This window comes from Hydra viridissima, unplaced genomic scaffold (assembly GCF_058129835.1).
Source record: "Hydra viridissima isolate aposymbiotic clone 2 unplaced genomic scaffold, HvirCarnegie_v1 scaffold_6, whole genome shotgun sequence".
NCBI classification, from domain to species: domain Eukaryota; kingdom Metazoa; phylum Cnidaria; class Hydrozoa; order Anthoathecata; family Hydridae; genus Hydra; species Hydra viridissima.
In genome coordinates this window covers 17,941,336-17,962,865 of record NW_028324305.1, presented here as the reverse complement: position 1 = coordinate 17,962,865, position 21,530 = coordinate 17,941,336, and the positions used below count along the sequence as shown (strand labels likewise).

The window sequence follows — 21,530 nt, the reverse complement described above, 5'->3', positions numbered from 1 at the left end:
AATAATACCCTTAAGACTTCTATAATTTCTGATGGGTACAGATGATAAATTCTGATGTGGACATTCTGATGGGTACATATGCTAAGTTTAGGTAAATCAGAAATCCATAACGATCCATGGAAACTAACTATAAAGTTTTTTATTTTATTTTTCGTTCATTTTTTTGAATCATTGCTTAAAAATTTTGATGTGGAATAGTTTTTCAACTCCTCACTATGATAATATGATGCTGAAATTGACCAATATCTAAAAGTTAAAACAGAACTTTACATGTATCACAGAAAGAGACACAATCGTAACATCTTCGCAGCAGTTTTAAATAAATGTAATAAAACTGGACTGCCAATCTGAATTGTTATCATATCTTTGACGTGATGAAAAAGTTTAAGAAAGTTGTACACACTGTTTTTGGTCATAACTGATTATAATAAAACAGTGTTGATTGGAAGATTTACTGAAAGTTACAGTGAAGGCAGATCCAAATTTTTTTTGCTTTATTACAAACATGTAAACATTCACGTAATGCATTTGTACATTCTAGTTATCCCTTGAGGCTAAACTTTCTGCATAATTATTTGTTGATCAAGATGTCTCCAAGAAGTCATTTTAGCCTTTAAAGCTTCGTTACTTTGTTAGAATATTTCGAATAATAAAGGTATTATGAGGTTTAATTGATTGATTAATTCAGCTTTCCCAGTAGGCATTGGACGTCCACTGGACATCTAAGGACATCCAGTGCCTACTGGGTTGCATGTACACTTTCCATTGCGCAGTACAGCTCTGAAATGTTATTGTTCAGAGCTGTACGGGCAACATTAAATTAATGTCTCATGTTTCATACTGGCTCTCTTTTGGATTTTGCATAAAACGATTTCTTTTCCTATTTCGGAAAAAAAGAATCTAATATAAAAAATCTCTCTTTTAAATTCATATTCCTAAGTTGTTTTTTTTATTCACAAAATGACAACTTTTTGGTAGACTACAATACGTTATTAGTAAATAAAAGGAAAAGCTTGCTCTCCTCAAGTCTCACAAAAAACGAATGCCGTTGTGCACTTTCCTATAATCTGCGAGACATAATTAACTCAACAAAACACAAATCAAAACAAAAGGAGCTGTTGCGATGGGTTGTGCTGGAATTTTCACGGAACTGTTCAAAGCTCTGCCTATAATGGACAATTGTGAATTCTGATGACATTCCGAATGACATTTTATAGTTAAGGGTGTTCTAAATCAGTTTTTATCCTTCAAAAATTAAAAACCTGATGAGATAGCCTAAGAAATGTTGAAACTATCATCAGATTCAATATGTAATGATGTGCAATTTGTATAATCAACGCTGAGAATGTAAATGAATATTAAGTTACAACAGAATTTAAAACTTTATACTTTCATAACATAACTTGCTTTGAAGTTCAAAACATAACTTGCTTTGAAGACCCTATTTTACCAAAACGATCTCTTTTGATAAGCGTAAACTGCCTTCCTACTTTGGTCAATAAAGTTTGCATGCTTTACTGGCAAAATCAATCTGCTTTTATATGGTTACAAGCTAGTAAAAAAATAATGCATGCTTTACTGGCAAAATCAATCTGCTTTTATATGGTTACAAGCTAGTAAAAAAATAATGTACATCTAAAAATTAAAAATACTGATAAATAAAAAAAATAAAATAACTTTCTTTTTTTAGTTTTCTTTCACTTTTTAACATTTTGATGATTAGGAGAATCTTCTTTAATACGTAATAGTTTTAGGAACATTTCATAACTTTCTTCAATAATTAATAAGGTTGTTGCTCATAATACTTTTTTACTGATTATTAGACAAGTAAACTTCAGATTGTGCTAATAATGTTACACCCAGTGGGCACCAAGATGTTTATTAGACATCTCAACAACGTCTTACACTGGTGTCTAAATGCTATCTAAAAGACATCTTAATGTTAACCCCTTTTAAAAGTCTGATGTTACTCCTTTGAACCCCTTTTAACCCCTTTTAGACGTTCAGATGTCTTTGAGAATCTCATATCAATCTGTGAGACATCTGCATATTAGATGGCTTTAAGACATCTCAAATTAGTAATCTTAAAGACGGCTACTACGTTGATACCTTTTAGACATTTGAATTCAGATGTATTTGAGACATCTCAAATTAGTCATCTGTGAGACTACTGCCTATCAGATGTCTTCGAGACACCTCATACCAGTAAGTTTGAAGACGGCTGCTTTGCCGTCTTAATATGCTCTGAGTTTTCTTGTAAAACTCAGTTTTCGTTGTTTTTTGGAAATTTATGTAGTAAAGCGTTGTATATAAGGCAGTAGATTTTCGTATCCGCAAATTTAGGTTTTCTACTTGGTCCTATACCAAGGCCCTGCATATTCAAATTAGCCATTACCTCATCGCTCAGAACACGTTTCATGATACTTTTGGTGCAGTTTTTCCTGTCACATCTATCCACTTGGCGAAGTTGCGTCAACTAGAGTGAAAAACAATTGGTTTAGGCAAAAACTTAACCTTTCTTTTTATATATATTTTAAGAAAAAGATCTACTGATGTATAACGACTCAATTAATTTGGCTTTAAATAGGGAAACCTAAAAGTTATGTTTACACCATTAATCCCCTAAACATTTTTTTGCTGCTTTTTTTGTACCACTATTATAAAAGTAATTGTATCTTTCCCTGTGTAAAACCCAGTTAAATAGATTTTAAAACATAGATAAGTAGAATTTTGTATGTACTCTTAGGTGCCTAATAAACGGGAGAGGATTCTTATTAATTTTTTTTTTTTTGACCCCCTGGAGTTTATTAGGCAACTAATAGTATACATGTATCTATTAAAGAATTGTTATTAACATCCATACTTTTACTGATAGAAGTATGTCATTCGAGAGGTTTTTTTCAAATTCCATAAACTCATCGGTCGTGTTGACCATGTCCATATCTTGAATCAAGGAGAAATTAATTGGACTGCTTATTTAACTGTTTTCAACTCTGCCCCCGTTGTTGCGCATCCAACAAAGAACCTTGCGTTGAAAGGAGAGAACTGAGCGCTGGAAATCTGGAAACTAAAGAAAATATATTTTAAATATGGATCACTACATAGTTACAAATTCCAAAACTTAACATAGCGTTTACAATCTTTTTGAACTTTTAAGCATTGCACACTAAAACAAAATAAGTGAAAAATAAATGAAATACTCACTTGATTTTGACATAGGTACAATTCCTTATCTTTCTCATCTTCCAAACCATCGTCAGGCATGCTTACTACATCAAGAAAAAAATCGTACTTAAATCAACATCAAAAAAGCAATTTCATAAAATAGTGTTCAAGGAAAACTTAGTTGTTTCTTTTAAAATTAAAATGGTACCTGCAGATATATCACTATGGGGTAATGTTTTGTTTTCGAGGTATCCTCTTAGGCGTACTTCACTATTATCACTTTTAAAATCAGAAAAAATATAAGATCTTTTTTTCTTGCATTCTTTTCCCCTTGATTCCTCAACCTTTTTTTCGTCATTGCTACTATCAGCTGCTATAGTGTAGTTGCAGGTCATGCATTCTTCCTTGTCAGCAAGAAAAATGAAAAGTCCTCATTTTGATATAATAGTATATCAAAACGAGGCCCAAGGATTAGAGATTCATGATACAAACCTGGGTATACGTCTTGGATTTTGACCCAATCATAACTGAAAATAATTTTCACTTTCAAGTTTTAAGTAATTATAATCCAGATTACAGATTGCTACAATAAAAACTGAAAAGACATTAGGAATCCCAACAATTGTTAGAGATAAAATGAGCAATAACAAACAAATATTGTTTCATTTCAAAATACTTATCATGTGTCAATTTGATTTTCATTATAGAGTAGCGTTTCCAGTCATCTTTTGGAAGCATTTCCTTTGATGAGGCAAGAACAGCTGAAAGACCCTTTGGTGGCCATCGAAGCATTTCACCTTCAGTCCAAACGTATGGAGCTACATCTCCTTTATCATCATCCATCCTCTTCCACACAACAAGAGACCACATTTTTATGTATATTATATTACAAATGGTTACAATTTTTCTTTATAAGTGAGTGAAAGGAAATTATTAAGCTGATTCTGTAATGAAATATGACTGCATCAAATGAGTTGGATTAAGCAACATACAGAAAGAATTATTTGTGAAGATCACAACAAACTATCAACAACTGTTAAAAAAAAAGTAAAAACAACTATTTCTTTAATATTTATTTTAAGAGTTTATTTACCTATCTATTTACCAATAACAAAATAATAATAATATTGACTCAATTAAAGCAACAACTCCGGTTGAAAAAGATAAGTAAATATTAAAAAATAGTCAATTAAAAAACATGGGTTTGAAAGTTTTAATTTAACAAAGTAACCGCACTACAAATTATGCATACTATAAATGGAAAATAGACATAATAATGTTAAATTAAAACTAGTTGATGGACAAACTAGAAAAAATATATCATTACACAATCAATAATTATATTAGTGGTTGATGGAGTAATTTTTATTATTACAAAGCGTTTTCATTTGGGCTTAAAAAAATGTATATACCCAATTTTGATACTATTGTACAATGTGAATGCAAATTTGAAACAGGAATTAAAAAAGTTACTTCTTTTACTATGAGGGAATTTTAAGTAAAAACTTTGCATTTTATTCAAAATATTGTAACATATTCTTTGAGAGCAAACAGAAAATGTGATGAGGGAAAAGTGGAATCAAAATCAATATTGTTACTTTATACTATATTTTAAACAACCTATAATAGCTTTTAAGACAGGTGCAGTAGCGGATACAACAAAAAACTACTTCTGAGGTACTTCATGCGAGCTTAACTTAACATGATAATTCTGCAGTGTTTAAAACAACTGATTTGAAAGAAAAATTGTTAACATCTTTTATCACTGATATGTTTAATTCTTTAGAATTTATTGGCGTTACAAAGAAGTTTTCACATTTTACCAATTTAAAGGTATTACACTGGAAATGATCATTGTCCATCTTTCGTCGCACAATTGCATATTCTCCTTTCTTTCTCAAAAAAAAAAGAATCTCGTTCTCTTACTGAAATTTTAGGTCCAGCAATGTGCACTGATCTCTGCAATCCGGTTTCTGAAAAACCGTTTTGCAACATGTGCAATTAGGTTTTTTGTATTTTTTTACCATTTTTTTATTGATTTTATAAAGTTTTCAAATGAGAATGCTGAAATTTCATATAGCGACTTGGCTGAAAATTCAACATCTTCATGCAAGTGTACTAGGCCATGAATATTGAACACAGTGAAGGCTGGACCATACAAATCTTTGGCGCTCTGAACAAAAAATATCAGAAGACCCTTCGCGAAATCATGATAATCGCTTCTAAAAATTTTGTTTGAATTACAAAATATACTTATAGCAATATGCAGAACAAGAAAATGTTGGTAATGTAAATGCACAGTAATTGACCTCTTAAGAGAAAAAATTCCATATGGCAGCCATATCTTTAAGATTGTTTGCCAATTATATAGTCTTAATAGTTCTAACAACTTACTATACTATCTTCTAGCATACTGCTTAGCAATATTTTACAAAGTACTTCATGTTTTAGTAGATGTTTTTTTTTAAGCATGATTTTATGTTAGTAATTGACAGTATAAAAAATTTATTTTCATTATTTGACCGTCCTTTGCTTTAGTAGTTGACCATATGTTCAATGATAGAAAAATGAAAGCAGTGATAGTATTTTATTTCAGTGAGTATAAAATTGCAAAGACATTTTGAAAATTTTCGAAGCAATGCAACACAAATACATCATTAAAAATGATTTCATTTCTGGTATGAGGTATGAACCACGTCGAGAGCACAAGTTTGGATGGTGGATTTTCTTTTGTATTTGTTACCTTATATATACAAGCTTAACTTTCTTTACTGGCCACCGATAAGAAGAAGTGCTACTCTAAACCATTGTGGCTATCTCATAGCTATTAGCCACATTTTGCACTACCTTCCCTGGAAAATGGTTCCCTTCTTACTCCACAATTACAAACTCATCCTTTTCCAGAATAATTGTTTTACAGTTAATTGTTTTGAATTTCAGAAATGTCAACAATTTTTTTACAGCGCCAAGAAATACGAGGTGCATAGAATCCAAGGTGAATTGATAAATTGATGTTATTGTGAATTGATAAATTGATGTTAACAAATTTAAACCATGTAAAGAGATTTAAATCATAACACGAATATCGTTGAAAAATCTCAAAAACGTAGTATTCAGAACTTCCAGAAAAAATAGGTGACGGAAAAATTCGGAATTCCACATACCTAATATGCAATCATCTTTAAGGCGTCTTTTAGATGTCTCAGTTTTATCTTAGATGTCTCAAGACATCTAAGACACTAAATAGACGTCTTATAGACGTCTTGGTGCCCACTGGGTAGGTACTAAAAGTTCTTATATGAGCTGTAACAACTTAATGCTTTTGTATCTACATTAAAATACTGAATCAACTCGATAATGAAAACAATTGTTGTGGTATAATAATATAACGTTTAAGCAAATCATATTTAAGCGCATTAAAATTTCGTTTTTTTAGAAAGGGTGACTAAAGATTCTAATTGTAAATCAAACTGAAATGAAAACTTCACAGGATCATTTGATGGGTAGAGATTTAATTTAATTATTTTGCTTGTTTTTATTTTTTTGTGTGTGTGCAAGGCTGTTTTTAGCCTGTCTTTTGTTGTTATTTGGTCAACTCATTAGCTTTGTTCTTATTTAGTAATTTAAAAAAATGGCGCTAGCTTTTTAGAATAATATCATTTGCAACTTTAGTTCCTTTTTTGGGTTACAGATAAAGTTAGATATATACAAAAAATAAAGATTGTAGAAAGTTTTCTTTCGTTTTATACGTTTTTTATTATGCTTTCACAATAAGGAGTTAATTCTAAGAAATCCATGCAATAAAAACTTTAGAAAACAGTTGGCATTATACTTGGAAATACATTATATTAATGATTCCTTGGTATATGCTCATAATGTCTCATTTGAGTACTTTTTTCCTTCTTTTGTTGCACCATCCCCTGAATGTATCGATCAATGATTTACAAGCCTCAAACAGAGCAAGTTAAAGTACATAGTAAGTTTAAGCATAGCTTTCATTTTCATATCGAGGGTTATGGTTGGATTGGTTATGGGAGATCTTGTATTTATTTTAAAGTAATTATGTTTTATTCAAATAGTTTACAGGAACGTTCACTTTTAACAGCAGTATTATTCACAGTATCAACTCTACAATTCTTACTACAAACTGATTTGCAGAAGTCTTTATCATACTAATCCCATTAAAAGTGACTTTTCAAAATTTGGATGGTAGGACTTAGGTTTTGTATAAAATGTATCAAAACAAAATAAGTTTTCCTTGTTCTAAATCTCCAAAGAATGCTAAAGATCCAAATGCACTTCCAGGTTCTTATTCTCAGCGTTAATCAGTAACATAAAGATTATCTTTAATAATATTTTTCTTTAAACGTCTTCCAAATCCTTTATTGTTTTTAAATTGGTCTAAAAGTTAACAGCATGTTGTTTATCAATTTACTTATCTGTTCAGAAAGTAATAGTCGGTTTATTTATTGGGATAAAACCAACTCACTTGTCTATGTTTGTATGAACCAGCATGTCATTAGGTGGCTTTCTTGCATTTTGATTTTATTAAGTTAAAGTTGTGCAATTAAAATAATATTTAATTTTATTTTTGCTAACGGGTGATATATAAAAATCTGTGAAAAGTTGAAAACTAAACAACTGTTAACAGCTTTTTTATTTGAAGTATTTTCCTATTTTGTTGCAAGTTTAAGTTTATATATGATATTTTACACAAATATTACACATATTTTCAAAATTGTACTCGTGAAGTAAGAAATACAAAGAAAGCGAACTTTTAACCATCTAAATCAAGTTTTTATCTCCTACAACTGTCTATCGGTATCTTCAAGGAAAATTGTGTATACTTGATAACGAATCTCACTTATCTTTTCTGCACTTCAAAACTACGGAAGAGTAATTTCAACTTGAGCGATGTCCCGTACTGTCATCCGGTCAACCAATTCATCTACTTAAAGCTTGTCAAGAAGATATGTTTCCTTTTGATCGAAGAGCATCACTCTGATGGCCATGTCTTATTCTGGCTTGACTTAGCCTCATCACATCTCGGCAAAATGGTGATATCCATCTTTTACAAGAAAATTATCATACGCGTCCTAAGTCAATAACTCACCAATCTCGTCGGAATGTAGCCCAGCCGATGCCTCCTGGAGTATCTTAAAATAAAAAGTTAAGAAGAACTGGAAACCAAAAGATCTAAACCAACTTCGTAATAGACTAAGTAAATGGTTTAAGGATATCAATATTGAGCTCGTAAAAGTCAATCAAATTGGAAAAATCAGGAATAACGGTCTTATAGAAGATAAAAAAATTATAAAACAAAGGATTTTAAACTTAATTTGATACTATTTTGGTTTAATTTGTAGCTTTAAAACTAATAACCTTTTAAATTTTTTGCGGATTTTTATTTAACACCAGTAACTTCCAATGGCTTTTTTTTCGTATTTGTCTGTTTAGATATATAAGATTCTGATTTATGTTATTGTACCCAAGTAACTATTACAATCAAAGGAACTATCATGGCCATGAGTATAATTGCCAAGTTCAGGTAAATTAGAAATGCATCACATTCTAAACGTAAACTGCCTTCCGCTTGTTTTCAATAATGTTAGGCTTTGAATGAAAATTTAGTTTTAAATAAATGTAATAAAGCTGGTCTTGTTATGTGAACTGTTATCTTCCCTTTGGCGCGATGAAAAAGTTTAACAATGATATAAACCCTATTTTTGATCCTAAATGGATCCTAATAATCGAGTGATGATCGGAAGATTTACTGAAAGTTACAGTAAAAGCAAATCTTCGTTTCTTTTGCTTTTTTACAATCAAGATAACAGCAGCGTTCATGCAATTCATTTTTTCATTTTAATTATCCCTTGAGCCTGAAACCTTCTGCATAGTAGTTTGTTGATCAGGATCTCTCCAGTAACTATTTTTAGCCTTTAGCGTTTCTCACCGTCTACTTTGTTAGGTTGATTTAGCAGTTTTGAAGAATAATCGGCAATTTCGAGCAATAACAATATTATGAGGGTAAAGTTATCAATTAACCTAGCATTGCAAGTACACTTTCCATCACACAATACAACTGTGAACATATTATTGTTTAGAACTGTCAAGGGCAATCCTAAATAGATATCTCATGTTTCATACTATCTTTGTTTTGGATTTAAAATGAAATAATTGCTTTTAGATCCTACTTCGGAAAAATAGAATCAAATATGAAATATCTCTTTCTTTTAAATTTATATCCCTGAGTTAGTTTTTTTATTCACAAAAGGACAACTTCTTGATAAAATTTCTTTATGAACAATACGTTATTGGTAAAAAAAAAAAAAAGAAAAGAAAAGGAGCAGTTGAGAAGGATTTTGCTAGAACTTTGACAATAGTGCTCAGAGCACTGTCTAAAACGGACAACTGTGAATTTTAACGACATTCCGAATGACATTCTAAAGTGAATGGTGCTAAAAAATATTTTTTATCCTTCGAAGGTCAAATCCAGATGAGAGAGCCAAAGAAATATTGAAACAGATTTAACATTTTTTGCAATACTTATTATCAACGCCCTCGAGGGGTGCTAAAAATGTATTTGTTACTCAAGCATGTATTTTTATGTGTCTGATATCAAAGTATGCATGTGCAATCAAATTACCAATTGTTTTCAAGAAATAGCTTTAGACGTACTTTGCTATCTAGCAATAACGTTTGTTACTTAAAACAACATTAACAAATGAAGTTATGGTGCAAATTATGTATTCTGAAAAAGTTAATTTACTTATAATTTAAATTTCTGTTTTATCTGAACTTATTTATTTTTTCTTTGGGCATGCAAGATACTGTGGCCATAACAAAGTCTGAGGTAAGATATCATAAATCTTAAACCTGAAATTTCTGTTCTGTATTTTCATTAGTACTGAAGCAGCATGTTACCGTTCAAATGATTACGGATAGATATGGACAGGTGGGGGTTTTTTAGTCATATTAGGAATACCAAAACTTTAACTGGTTTGCGAAAAAAAAAAATTCATGATTTCATATTTTACTAGATTTAGATGTGCGCCTGGGATCTCTTCTTGGACACCATTTGTTAACTAATGAATTGTATGCAGTACATCGTAACCAAAAACTTTATTTGGTGTTCCATAAAGCCTCTCAAAATAGGTTTTCTTTAATCAATGCGCAGTTTCATAAAAATGTATCAAGATATATTGATTATGATGCTTGGAAAAACTTAGAAGGAGACGAGGATCAAACATTCACTTTAGGCTCAAAGAAAAAGATGGGTAAAATATTTGTACTTAAAAACGTGTATTTTAATCAATAAAAACTCAAATGATATTTTGAGTACTCGTCAAGTATTTAACTTGGTGAAGTTGGAGTTAAATATATTTTAATGAATGTAAATGTAAAACTTTTTTGTGATTTGCTTTTGCAGAAAAAGATAGGAAACTTCTAAAACTTGTGTATTGCCGTATTTTGATATTGATAAACATTTTTGTTATTGTTTTGTTTAGGCAATGTATATGGGTTATTCTTTTGGAACACATCAAATGGAACAAGCTTACAAAGAGTAAATTGGACTTAACTTAAAGTTACTGTAAAAGCAGATCTTAATTTCTATTGCACTTTTACACCTCGTCTTTTTTATTAAAGTATATGGTAACTGTAGATTTACTCTTAGCAATGTTCTGATAAGAAAAAAAACTCAAAAAAATCATTTTACGTGTAATTATCGTATTTAAACGCCTATTTTACAAACACGTATTAATCAATATAAGTTCAACTAGTTGTGTTAACAACTAGTTGTGTTAACAACTTTAACAACAGAGAAAAAAACTCCAAAAAAAATAATTTATTTCAATTATTTTATTCGAGTTTTCTCTCTCTCTCTCACTCTCTTGTTAGAATTTTTCCCCTCAAAGCATTCAAGAAAAAATCACGAAAATCGCATTCGTGGATTTTACCTTTGAAACATTTAAGATTTTATTTCCCAGAAACTTTGTTAAAAACGGAATAAAATACGAAGAAACATTTACATATTGTTTGACATTGTAACAGCAGCATTATCTTAATAATTTTTATATGTCAAACTTATTCATATGATTTTATACTTTTATTTTAAACATTTAATTAAGGTAAATGTAAAGAACTTATTCTTATATTCACAGGGGCGGATCCAGAATTTTTTACTGTGTGGTCAAATTTTATTTTCACGGTCGAAATTTCGATAAAATATTGATACTTTAATATTTTTTTCACATCATTTATTACTTGAACAAAACGTCGTTAACGTATAATAAGAGCCGTTGTGGCCATGGCAGGAATTTCTATAGCCAAAATCCGTAAATTACGGCAGACAAATTTAAATTTTTAGGGATATTCCTTAAGCGAAAATACCCAAAACTAACGAAGCTCCCGTTAATATAAGCTATTTGGCCAACTAACTTCAGTCATTAGACAAAAAATTGTTACGCAAGTCTTACAAATTATTTTAAAATTATTTTCAATAACTTAGAATATCCCTAAAATATTTTCACATTTAATCCAAAAAACTCTAAAAAATCTTTAATAAATATTCTACCCCATTCACACCAAAAGTAAAACTTGTTTTAATCGTGGTTATTTAAACTAGTGACGCATTTTTCCGTTCACACTGCTTTTTAAAACCTTATTTCAAATAAATGAGTTTAAAAAACGGTAGCTAAATAAGACAACATCGCGAGGTTTTTTTATTAAAACACTTTTGTTTGGAAGTCAAGAGGTTTTATAAACCTTCATAAAAAAAAATGTGATGAAAAATTGAAAATAATAATAATTATAATATATATAAATATATACATATATATATAATCAGAAGAATTTATCGATATACGCATTATATTAGTATTCTCTCTTTTTATCTCTCTCACGCCATATATAGTATGATTTGTGTTTAAATAACAACCTTTTCTTCGATATCTTCGAAAATCGATATCTCTTCATTTCGTAAATTTTCCATTTTGTTTTCGTCTTTAAAAAATACTTCAAAGTAGATGTGACCGAGGTATTATACAAAAGAATTTTTACTTGAGTTAGCAAACTTAAGTTTTATTTGGTTTCGTAACCCCTTAGATCCGCGCCTGATTAATCATTAGTATTTTGTTGGACTGCTCTCAGCAGCAATTAATTTGAACATTCGGTTCTTGAATTTGTTAAATTCGGGTCTTGGAATTATTAAATTCTGGGAAACTTCAAAAACTCTTCTTGTTTCAGGCTTCTGAAAAACTCCTTTGGTTATCATTTTGATCAATAGAATCCCAATGATGTTCTCAAATCGGAAAATTAAGGTTGTCAGTCAAGTCATTTTTTTTTCTTTTTATTTATAACCATTTTTAATAATCCATAAGTAGTGCTTTGGATCACTATCCTCTTTGAAATTTTAAAGCTGAATCTTTGAGGTTTCTTAATGTAATTTCTGCACTTTATCAATGCTTCCAATGCTCACAATGCTCCAATAACATAATTAACTATAGAGACGGTAAGTTACTTGCAAATTAAATAAGATTAGTTAATGCAATAAATGCAGTAATTGACCGAATTTTTAATTTTGAAGGTTACTGTAGTAATAAGGAATCTGTGTAAATAATTACAGGCAATTTTAAGAGCTTAATTGTCATTTAGATATAGAAGACCCCTAATTTTTGCATTTTTAATCAAAAATATAAAAACCTGATTTAAATGTATTAATATAATTTTGAAATATTGAAAACAAAAAAAAAATTTGTTGTTGAAACATTAAAGTGTTTTTTGCTTTTTTTCGTTTTTGTCTTCATAATAACTGCAAAATAAGACAATTGTTTTAAATGCTTTTCTAGTTGTTTTTTTCTGCAAATTAAATACATTTTAGCAAATTTCTCCGCTTTCAAATTATAACTCTAAGTTAAAATAATTAGTTTCGTGCAAAATATTGTTGAACACGATGAAATAAAGCACCCTTTAATCGTTAATTACTCGAATTCCTTTTACGATTTTCAATAGGATTCCTTTTTTGATTGACATATAACTTTTAATGACTTTGAATATACTTTTGTGAAATATTTCTATATCGCTAAAAAATTCACCATAATGTAAAAACTCTAAAACACCTTCCGAAATGAAACTCAAACTTTAATTACCGTCTTTGGTAGAAATTGTATCGCCAAAAGATTCAGGATTTGTATTGTCTGAGTTTATCTTTTTCAGGAAATTGCTAGCAGTTTCTTTTTTCAAATTTCATGTACGTTTTCAAACATTCGCATTTGTAAAACAAATGTTACCTTACAATTTAACCTCGTTAAATCTTTTTGAAATTCAAACACTAACTAATCTTTTTTACCCTACTTTTTTATATTTATTACTTCCTTAGTAAGTATTTTATATTCTAGTTACCGAGGACATTTTTTTATTTTATATTTTTGGAGTAACAATATTACGCTGAATATACTAAAATATTTGCCCTCTTTTATTGAAATTTTCAATGCATCCGTATGCAATATTTAACATGGGATGTAGAAAGCAAACTTTTAGATTTTTTTCCATAAATAATATTTCATTCTTAAAAACTTTTTTTTAGGTTTATCCTCTGGAACATAAATTTTTCAAATAAAATTCCCACATCCCGTTTATAACAGCATTATTGGTTGCTATATAAAATTATGTTGAAGATAATTTTGCCCAATTTTGATATATGTTCAATACCATATTTTCAGCTTTACTTTGTTAAGCTACCCCCTGATTCGATTCAACAAAAATTTTGCTTTTTTTTTCAATAAATTTAGCTCATATATTTCTCAATCATCTCTGAAAATTTGATTGGCTAAAACGCATTGCTTGGTGTATAATAGAGAAAATGTTGTTTTCTGGATCATAGTATATGACCACTTTTATAAAATAAGATATTAAAAAACTTGTTTTTTTCTTTTCTTCTTTAAAAGATTTTTGTTAGTTAACTTATATTACGTTTTTTAAAGATGCTGATATTAAATTCTTTCATCAACATGTGGCAATCAAATTTAATTATGTAGTCGAGACGAGAAGGTAATTTTTGGTTCCGCTCTCCAGCGCGCTTACTACTATGAAGTAAAGAAAATCTGGTTCTTATTTTAGCATGGCAAAAAAAAATTTGGAAAAGTTTGACCTTTTTTTAAAAATAAAATAAAATTAAAATTTCTAATATATAAGTCAAAATCTAATTGCAGAGTCAAACTCATTTTTTTGGACGCCAGTTTTCTTTTTTTCTTTTTAGTATTATAAATACTAAAAAGGAAAACTGGGGCACAAAATGCTAGAAAATGGATCAAATTTTAAAAGTACTTTAGTATACTAAAGTTTTAAAGTACTATCAGGATACTTTCGTTCCTTTTTTTTTTACGATTTCGTAAATAAGGCTTTGTCAAATTACGAAATCGAATTATTATATAGTCCGGAATGTAAGCCCGGAGTCGAAATTGATGCCCGTTTTTTTGAAAAAGCTCCACGCCTTTATCAAATTGAATCAGTAAAAATTAATTGTTTATTACCGACTAACGAGTTAAGTTAAAACAGAACTTCATCTGCATTTTTTAGCTTTTTCCGCATACCAACATAAATTTGAAAATGCAATTTCACTATGTTTGCTTACTGCAGAAATGCTTTTCTTTTTTTTTTTTTCCTTAATTACCACGCACACTGCCTCCTTCATGTTTAAAGAACTTAGGTTACCAAACTTTTGTCATTCTGTTTTCGATTTTGGACCATATTAGCTTATGCAAAGTAAAGCATAAGGAATCATTTATGGCTGTATTGGAATTATTTGGGCAGTATTTTGTTAAACTATTTTTTCAAAACAATATACACATAAAATATTATAAAACCATAATGAAATAATACTTAATTAGAAATTTCATTTTCATCACGAAATTTAAAAAAAGCTACTCCAAATATATTTTTATTTATTGTATTTAAGGTTTGTTTAAAAAATTTTAAAAAAATAATAATAACACTGTGTCTCATAACTTGAAACTAACAAATTCATTTTTATTTAGTTTTTTTAAAAATCCATAAAACTAATCATTAAAAACTAGCAAAAAGTAACCCGTAATACGGGTTATGGTCGGTCTGTTACTTAATTCATAGTGGCTGTTCTCCACAATTTAAAGTTGCGAAACCTTAACTAATACCCAATTAGAAAAACGCCATCAAATAGAAAAAATTAAACTATCTGTAAAATTAAAAAAGAAAGTATGCGGAGATAAAATAATTTACCAATTACTTAACATTGATTATTTTACATAGGTCATATCAGTGTAAGGGCCTGTTTATATGGAAAGCGGGCTGGCTCGGCAGACGAGCCACCCTGTTTGCCGAGATATCGACGTCATCAATATTTTAACTTAATTTTATTTTGCGTTTATATGAATAAACGAGCTAACCCGGATAGCGAGATCTCACTGTTTTTTGCCGAGATCTCGGCAAACGGGCTGGTTAATTTCTTATATAAATTTGTACGCATGCGTATAAACTCTTACATTTTTTAAATTTGAAAGCTTCGGCGTAAAATAATAAATTTAATAATAAAACTGACAACTTCCGTGTACTTAAAATTTTAGTTGTTTTTCTTTTATATTTACCAAAGATCCAGTATCTTTAAGGTAATATAAAGTAATAGCAACTTTTTTATCTGCTGATAGAGCTCTAGAGTTGGGCGAAAAAGGGTCAGGAGATAAATAAGGGCTTAATTCTGAAACCAAATTCATTTTTTTGTCGCTAGCCGCCATCTTTAAAGTTATTATTTTACTGATAAAGAGGCCAGCCCTGCTAGAAAAAGCCAGGCTGACCTCGATATCATTTTTTATTTTTTTGGCAAAAAATTCATATAAACACTATTTCAAAACTGGCTCGTTTTCCGGGCTAGCCCTTGTCCATATAAACAGGCCCTAAGGCAGAACCATTTTCCTCGACATTGCTAAGTTCAAAACAATACGTTTTTAGTTACTGACACGAAGTGTTATTATTAAAATCATACATTTTTAATAATAACACTTCGTCATGCTTTAAATTGACGAAAAAGTAAGGCTAAATTCTTGTAATATTTTTTATAACATGAACTTTAATCAATAAGATTAATACAAAGCGAACGTAAATTATACATGATATTAATTTTTTGGTATCCCCTTGATACATGTTTCTTTAAAAAAAGGAAATTGTCTTTAAAACGTTAAATGCACACAACTAAATAAATTTATTAAAAATAACTGACCATTTGACCATTACTATATACGGCACTAATCTGACCATTTTTATATATGCCTTCCTTGTTTCAATAGTTTTTAGTAAAGGACCTCTCTTCCCCGTTTTTGCCTTAATGGTGGTCAGGAGAATAGAGTTATTTTTATAAAGAGCAATCAAGTTTTTAATGGAGACCTTTTACCAGAATAATAAAATGTAAAACAATGATTTACATGTATAGGGATTTTTTCTTTTTAATATATATAAGAATTTAACCCTTAAATGCATAGCGTTGCAGAAATGCAACATTTATTTAACACATATAAAACGTTTTTAAGATAAGTTTAAAATATCAAAATATCAAAATTAAATAAGATAAAATAAGATATCAAAATTGAAATATCATTTTCAAATTTATTTTTTAAACGAATAGACATCAAAGTACAAGTATGAATTTTTCTGATGTTTTTAAAAAAATCATGCATTTAAGGGTTAACATATATACGAATTTTTTCTTTCCTCAAAAGTGTTGCAAATGCAAACTAAGCTAATTAATTAGTTAAACACCTTACAAAATTTAAGTAACTTGATATTTGACAAATGTGCCAAACTACAATATTCACCCCCCCCCCCCGTTTAAAAAGATCCCCTAAGTTACGTACAACAAATTATCAGGCATAAAATAGAAAAAATTAAAAAAAAAATTTGAACTAATTGCATATATTTATATCATTTTAACTGACAAAAATTTACAATAAAAGGTAATTAGGTTTTATAAATCGCCTAAATGCGTCAATCGTAAATCTTTAAAAAAAAAAAAAACACCACATAAAAACTGAAAATCGATTTACCTATTTATAGTAACCTATTTTGACATGGCAGTTAATGTAAACCATTTATCGAAAATGTATCTATAAAATCTGTTTCGAAGTGCAAAAGGATTAACAATACTAATATTAAAAAAAAAATCAAATTAAGATATAAACTGCATTTTTAGCATAATGTTGTCTTGGCTTTTAGTAAATAAATAAAAGCAGTAAGTCCCAATAATGAAACTACCTATTATTCATTTTTAACAATAGACACCAATGTGAAGATAAGCCAAGCAGTCTATCAACACAATACATCACAACAATAACATAACAAAAGAATATTTACACACTTGATTCTAAAATCCAGTGAAAATAACAAACCAAATTAAAATATGAAAGGCAAACATAGAAAACCAATTTAAAGTTAGCTATATTTATCTTTTTACTAAACATATAACTACATAAAAGTATATTTGTTTTTATGTTCAATATTAGTAATTCAATTACTTCAAATTTAGGACATTTAAACACCCTAGATTTAAAGATCAAGGTTGTATACTCTCTCATACACATTACGCTAAACATTAACAGACATGTGTTTCCAGAATAATTAAAAAAGGCTAGACAACACAACCTAACTCTAAAACAGTAAAGTAACACCGCCTGAGACAAAATGCTGCCAAGTCACACCTCTGCTTTAAGTACATCGCTTGGCTGGCAAGGTTATCAATCTTGCTCAATATAATGCCAACTTACACCACTTTGAAAACATGGAAACAACATAATTTAAACATATACAACTATAAACAAATATGGTTTCATACAACACATATAAACATATTATAACACTTATAAACTTTAAATGACAGGTATATTTATCAAAAACTATAAAAAAAATATTAAAATGATAAAAAAATATATATAACGCTGTTTGTGTAACACTTTTCACCTACCATACCTTGAATGAGATGTTTATCAATTTTGAAAAACAAACTATTAAATACCCTAGTTCTTGAACATGCAACATATAGTTGACCATGAGAGAAACACGGTTTTTTGAGATATACCCCAACTCTATCAAATGTTTGACCTTGACTTTTATTAATTGTCATTGAATAAGCCAATCTGACAGGAAACTGACGACGTTTCAGAACAAAAGGTAAATTAGAACCTGATGGAGCTGACTGAATTCAAGGAACAAAAACCCATTTACCACCAGAAACACCTGTCAAAACCTCTGCATCAATATAATTATTTTGAAGAGCACAAACTCTCATTCGAGTACCATTGCATAACCCAGCTTTGAGATCTATATTTCTGAGTAGCAAAATTACACAACCAATTTTCAATTTTAAACAATGAGGTGGCATACCTGAAGGAGTTAAGCTTTTCAAAAACTCAACAGGAAAATTATTTCTTTCATTAAGGTCATCAGTATCAATTTGATCAGCACTTGAATAAATTTTGACCTCACCCAGCAGACATTCAAGCACTTCTTCATTGATTGATAATGAATTAACATTAGTTGGTGTTAAAATCACGTGTTTAGAATAATTATTTTGATCAGCATCTCCAAAAATCTTTTCAACAATTGATTCATTTTCTCTAATAATGCACTGATTTGGTATTTCAATGCATCCTTTAAAAGGATCCTACTATTTGACAGGTATTGTTCCATTCCCAAGTTTTAGTAGCCATTGGGAAAATTCACCTTCCCCATCTTGTACTCTCATATTTTCAGTTAATGCAAACTTCTGGACCCCTTGCCAATGCAAAGAACATTTTACACACAATTCTACTATTTCAGCTGGTTGTGTTTATACTTAATTCTACTATTTCAGTTGTTGAACATTTTCATCAAAATTTTCTAGATCTAAGCCTATTAACTCATCAATAACAGGCAGATTGTAATCAGCCAGCATTTTACCACTTTCATTAATAATCTTTTCAATTTGATGAAGAGTAGCTTGTTCAGCTATTAGAAGTGGGATTGAGCAGTGAATGAAATCTTCCATCATAAAAGCTTTGCATGTATTCCAGAGATGTAAAAGATTGTCAGATTCACAAAAGGTCAAAATAATTGAAAACAACTGTCTAATTTGCTTTGGCATATGTGTTAAAACCGCCTCAGAAAGAGTATTCTGCCATTCAGTGTCATCTTACAACAATTCTTTCAAAACACATGCTTCACGAAACGTTTCAAGGACAATACCATTAACAGTACGCACATCCTCCCAAGATGTTGCTCTTTTTGCTTGCAAAATTAACAGTTTAAGAAAAAAAAATTCTCCAGCTGGATTAACTTTATCCATTCTTACTATCACCTTATTACCACCCCTTTGTCTAACCTTCCATTTACAATGTTTATCATCAAATATAAAGTGATAAGGAATGTCTACATAAGAATAGCAATTTGCTCTTTCATTTTCAGTATTTAACTTAAACCATGCCATTAGGTGCGTATCACGTTGAGCTGCACAATATAAAGCTATTTGTTCTGTTCCTTTTCTAAAACACAATAATTGATTTTCAGGTAGATGTTTACCAACTCACAGCACTTTGAAAACACGGAAACAACATAATATAAACATATGTACCAACTATAAACACAATAAATGTGTTTAAATATGTATATAAGGTTAAATATATTCCTTATATACATATTTAAACACATTTTTAAAATAATTATATAACACATATTAACACATACACAAACAGTAAAAAAACACTTTACATTATTATAAAAGCACATTGATAAAACAACTATAAAGCACTTATTACCACATACACATACATATCAAAAAAGCATATATGCAAACAATAAACGTGTGCAAACAAAAATTTTAAAAATGATGCCAGAAAATTTAAAAAGATACAAAATATATATTTACAAACAATACTCTTTACCTTCTTTTTTTTCTTCATAAGAACTGTAATCCTCATAACAAAATTTAACCTTTACATACAATAACATGTGACATGCCATGTCAGTGTTGGCACAAAAGTTTAATTTACTTTTCTAAATTTTCTAAAAAAGAACAAAAATAGTTAATAGCATCACAGAAATTTCAATGTAGTAATAACCATTTTATGGAAATAGCATTAGTATAACTTTAAATAACAAACATACCCCTATTTTCCTTCTAAAAAATAAGATAATAAAAACAAAACTGCAAAAAGAAAAACTTAAACAAACAAAATATAAACGATTTAAAAAATTAAAATCCTTTCTACTTTATCTAGTAAAAATTTAAATCCTTTCTACTTTATCTAATTAAAATTTAAATCCTTTCTACTTTATCTAATAAAAATGTATCTATAACTATTTTAAATACTTACTTCAATTATAAGATGATCTTAACGATTATTATTTATCTTCATATGATTCTTTATGTAATATATCTAAACTAATAATTAAATTCCAAGAGGAAGAAAGTTTTCACTCGCTTCATGGATCTTTCTCCAATGGCTGCGTGCATTTTCAAAGCCTAGTAACTAATGACGAAACGACGACATTAAACATTAAACATTAGACGTTTCTGTACTAATTATATTAAGATATTATTGGGGCGCTGTGAATCAACCAATTCACTGTGTGCCATCCATAATAAATTAAATCCAAGGTAATTTTTTGGGACATTAGTGTTTGTAAACGAAAAGCTAAATTACTAAAAGGAAGCATAAATATTAATAATCCGAATAATAAACTTCAACTTTTTAAATTTCTCAACCACATCTCCATAACAAATGTAAGGGAGGTAAAAAAGTTTAATTTTTATTGCTAAAAACAAAAATTACCTTCCGAAAAACTGATTGTCAAAGTTAATGAGATACGACAATAAATAAAAATGGGTAATAAATGAGCACATAGAATGATAACATTATCATGATGAGCAAAATCTTAACTTTTAAGAAAATGCCTCTTATTCAATGTTACTCTTGATTCACCAAATCTTGCCCTATATATGTGAAAGACAAGTCAACCCCTTATTTTCACAGCCCCTTATTTTATTTTATTTTCACAGCGATATTGAGGAGGAAGAACATTCAGTTGTAAAAGGTAAAAAACTTTCACAGCGTTCAAATTATAGCTAAATTATTTTGCAGTCAAATTCAAAAGTTTGAAATAAAATTTTTACACCCATGAACAACCAACTAAATTTCTTCGCTTTAAAATGGCCTTAAATGTTAGTTGTCAGGCGATTTTAAAGTGACAGTCCGTCATTGAACTTTTCAAGTATTAGAAAACAAAAATAATGGTGAAACTATGTAACAGTAAAAACCTATTCATGCGAAAAAATCTTTGCTTCTAAATTTTTCGAATAGAAAGATAAA

At 29.3% G+C, this 21,530-nt stretch overlaps 1 protein-coding gene and 2 long non-coding RNA genes across 4 annotated transcripts in view; 1 reads left to right on the top strand and 2 right to left on the bottom strand.

The window, feature by feature from the left end:
- Positions 1-10,322, top strand: part of LOC149887337 (uncharacterized) — a 154,478-nt gene extending 144,156 nt beyond the window's left edge. Inside the window, exon 12 of one of the 2 annotated variants that reach the window (XR_016453245.1) lies at positions 10,206-10,224. Coding sequence is in view for 1 of the 2 variants with exons in the window: in XM_090090080.1 (XP_089946206.1) it covers positions 10,206-10,211 (6 nt within the window). In the remaining variant the exon portion in view is untranslated. Of the gene's footprint in view, positions 1-10,205 lie in introns of both variants that reach the window. The other variant, XM_090090080.1, reaches the window with a different exon arrangement.
- Positions 3,167-5,068, bottom strand: LOC149887338 (uncharacterized). The gene has a single exon (XR_016453764.1). It is a non-coding gene; the product is annotated as an uncharacterized LOC149887338 (long non-coding RNA).
- A 6,765-nt stretch (positions 10,323-17,087) lies between the features above and the next one.
- Positions 17,088-20,689, bottom strand: LOC149887336 (uncharacterized). Its single transcript, XR_016453747.1, has 3 exons — positions 20,535-20,689; positions 20,103-20,223; positions 17,088-19,703 (listed from the first exon to the last, which is right to left on the bottom strand). It is a non-coding gene; the product is annotated as an uncharacterized LOC149887336 (long non-coding RNA).
- Between the last annotated feature and the right edge of the window lie 841 nt (positions 20,690-21,530).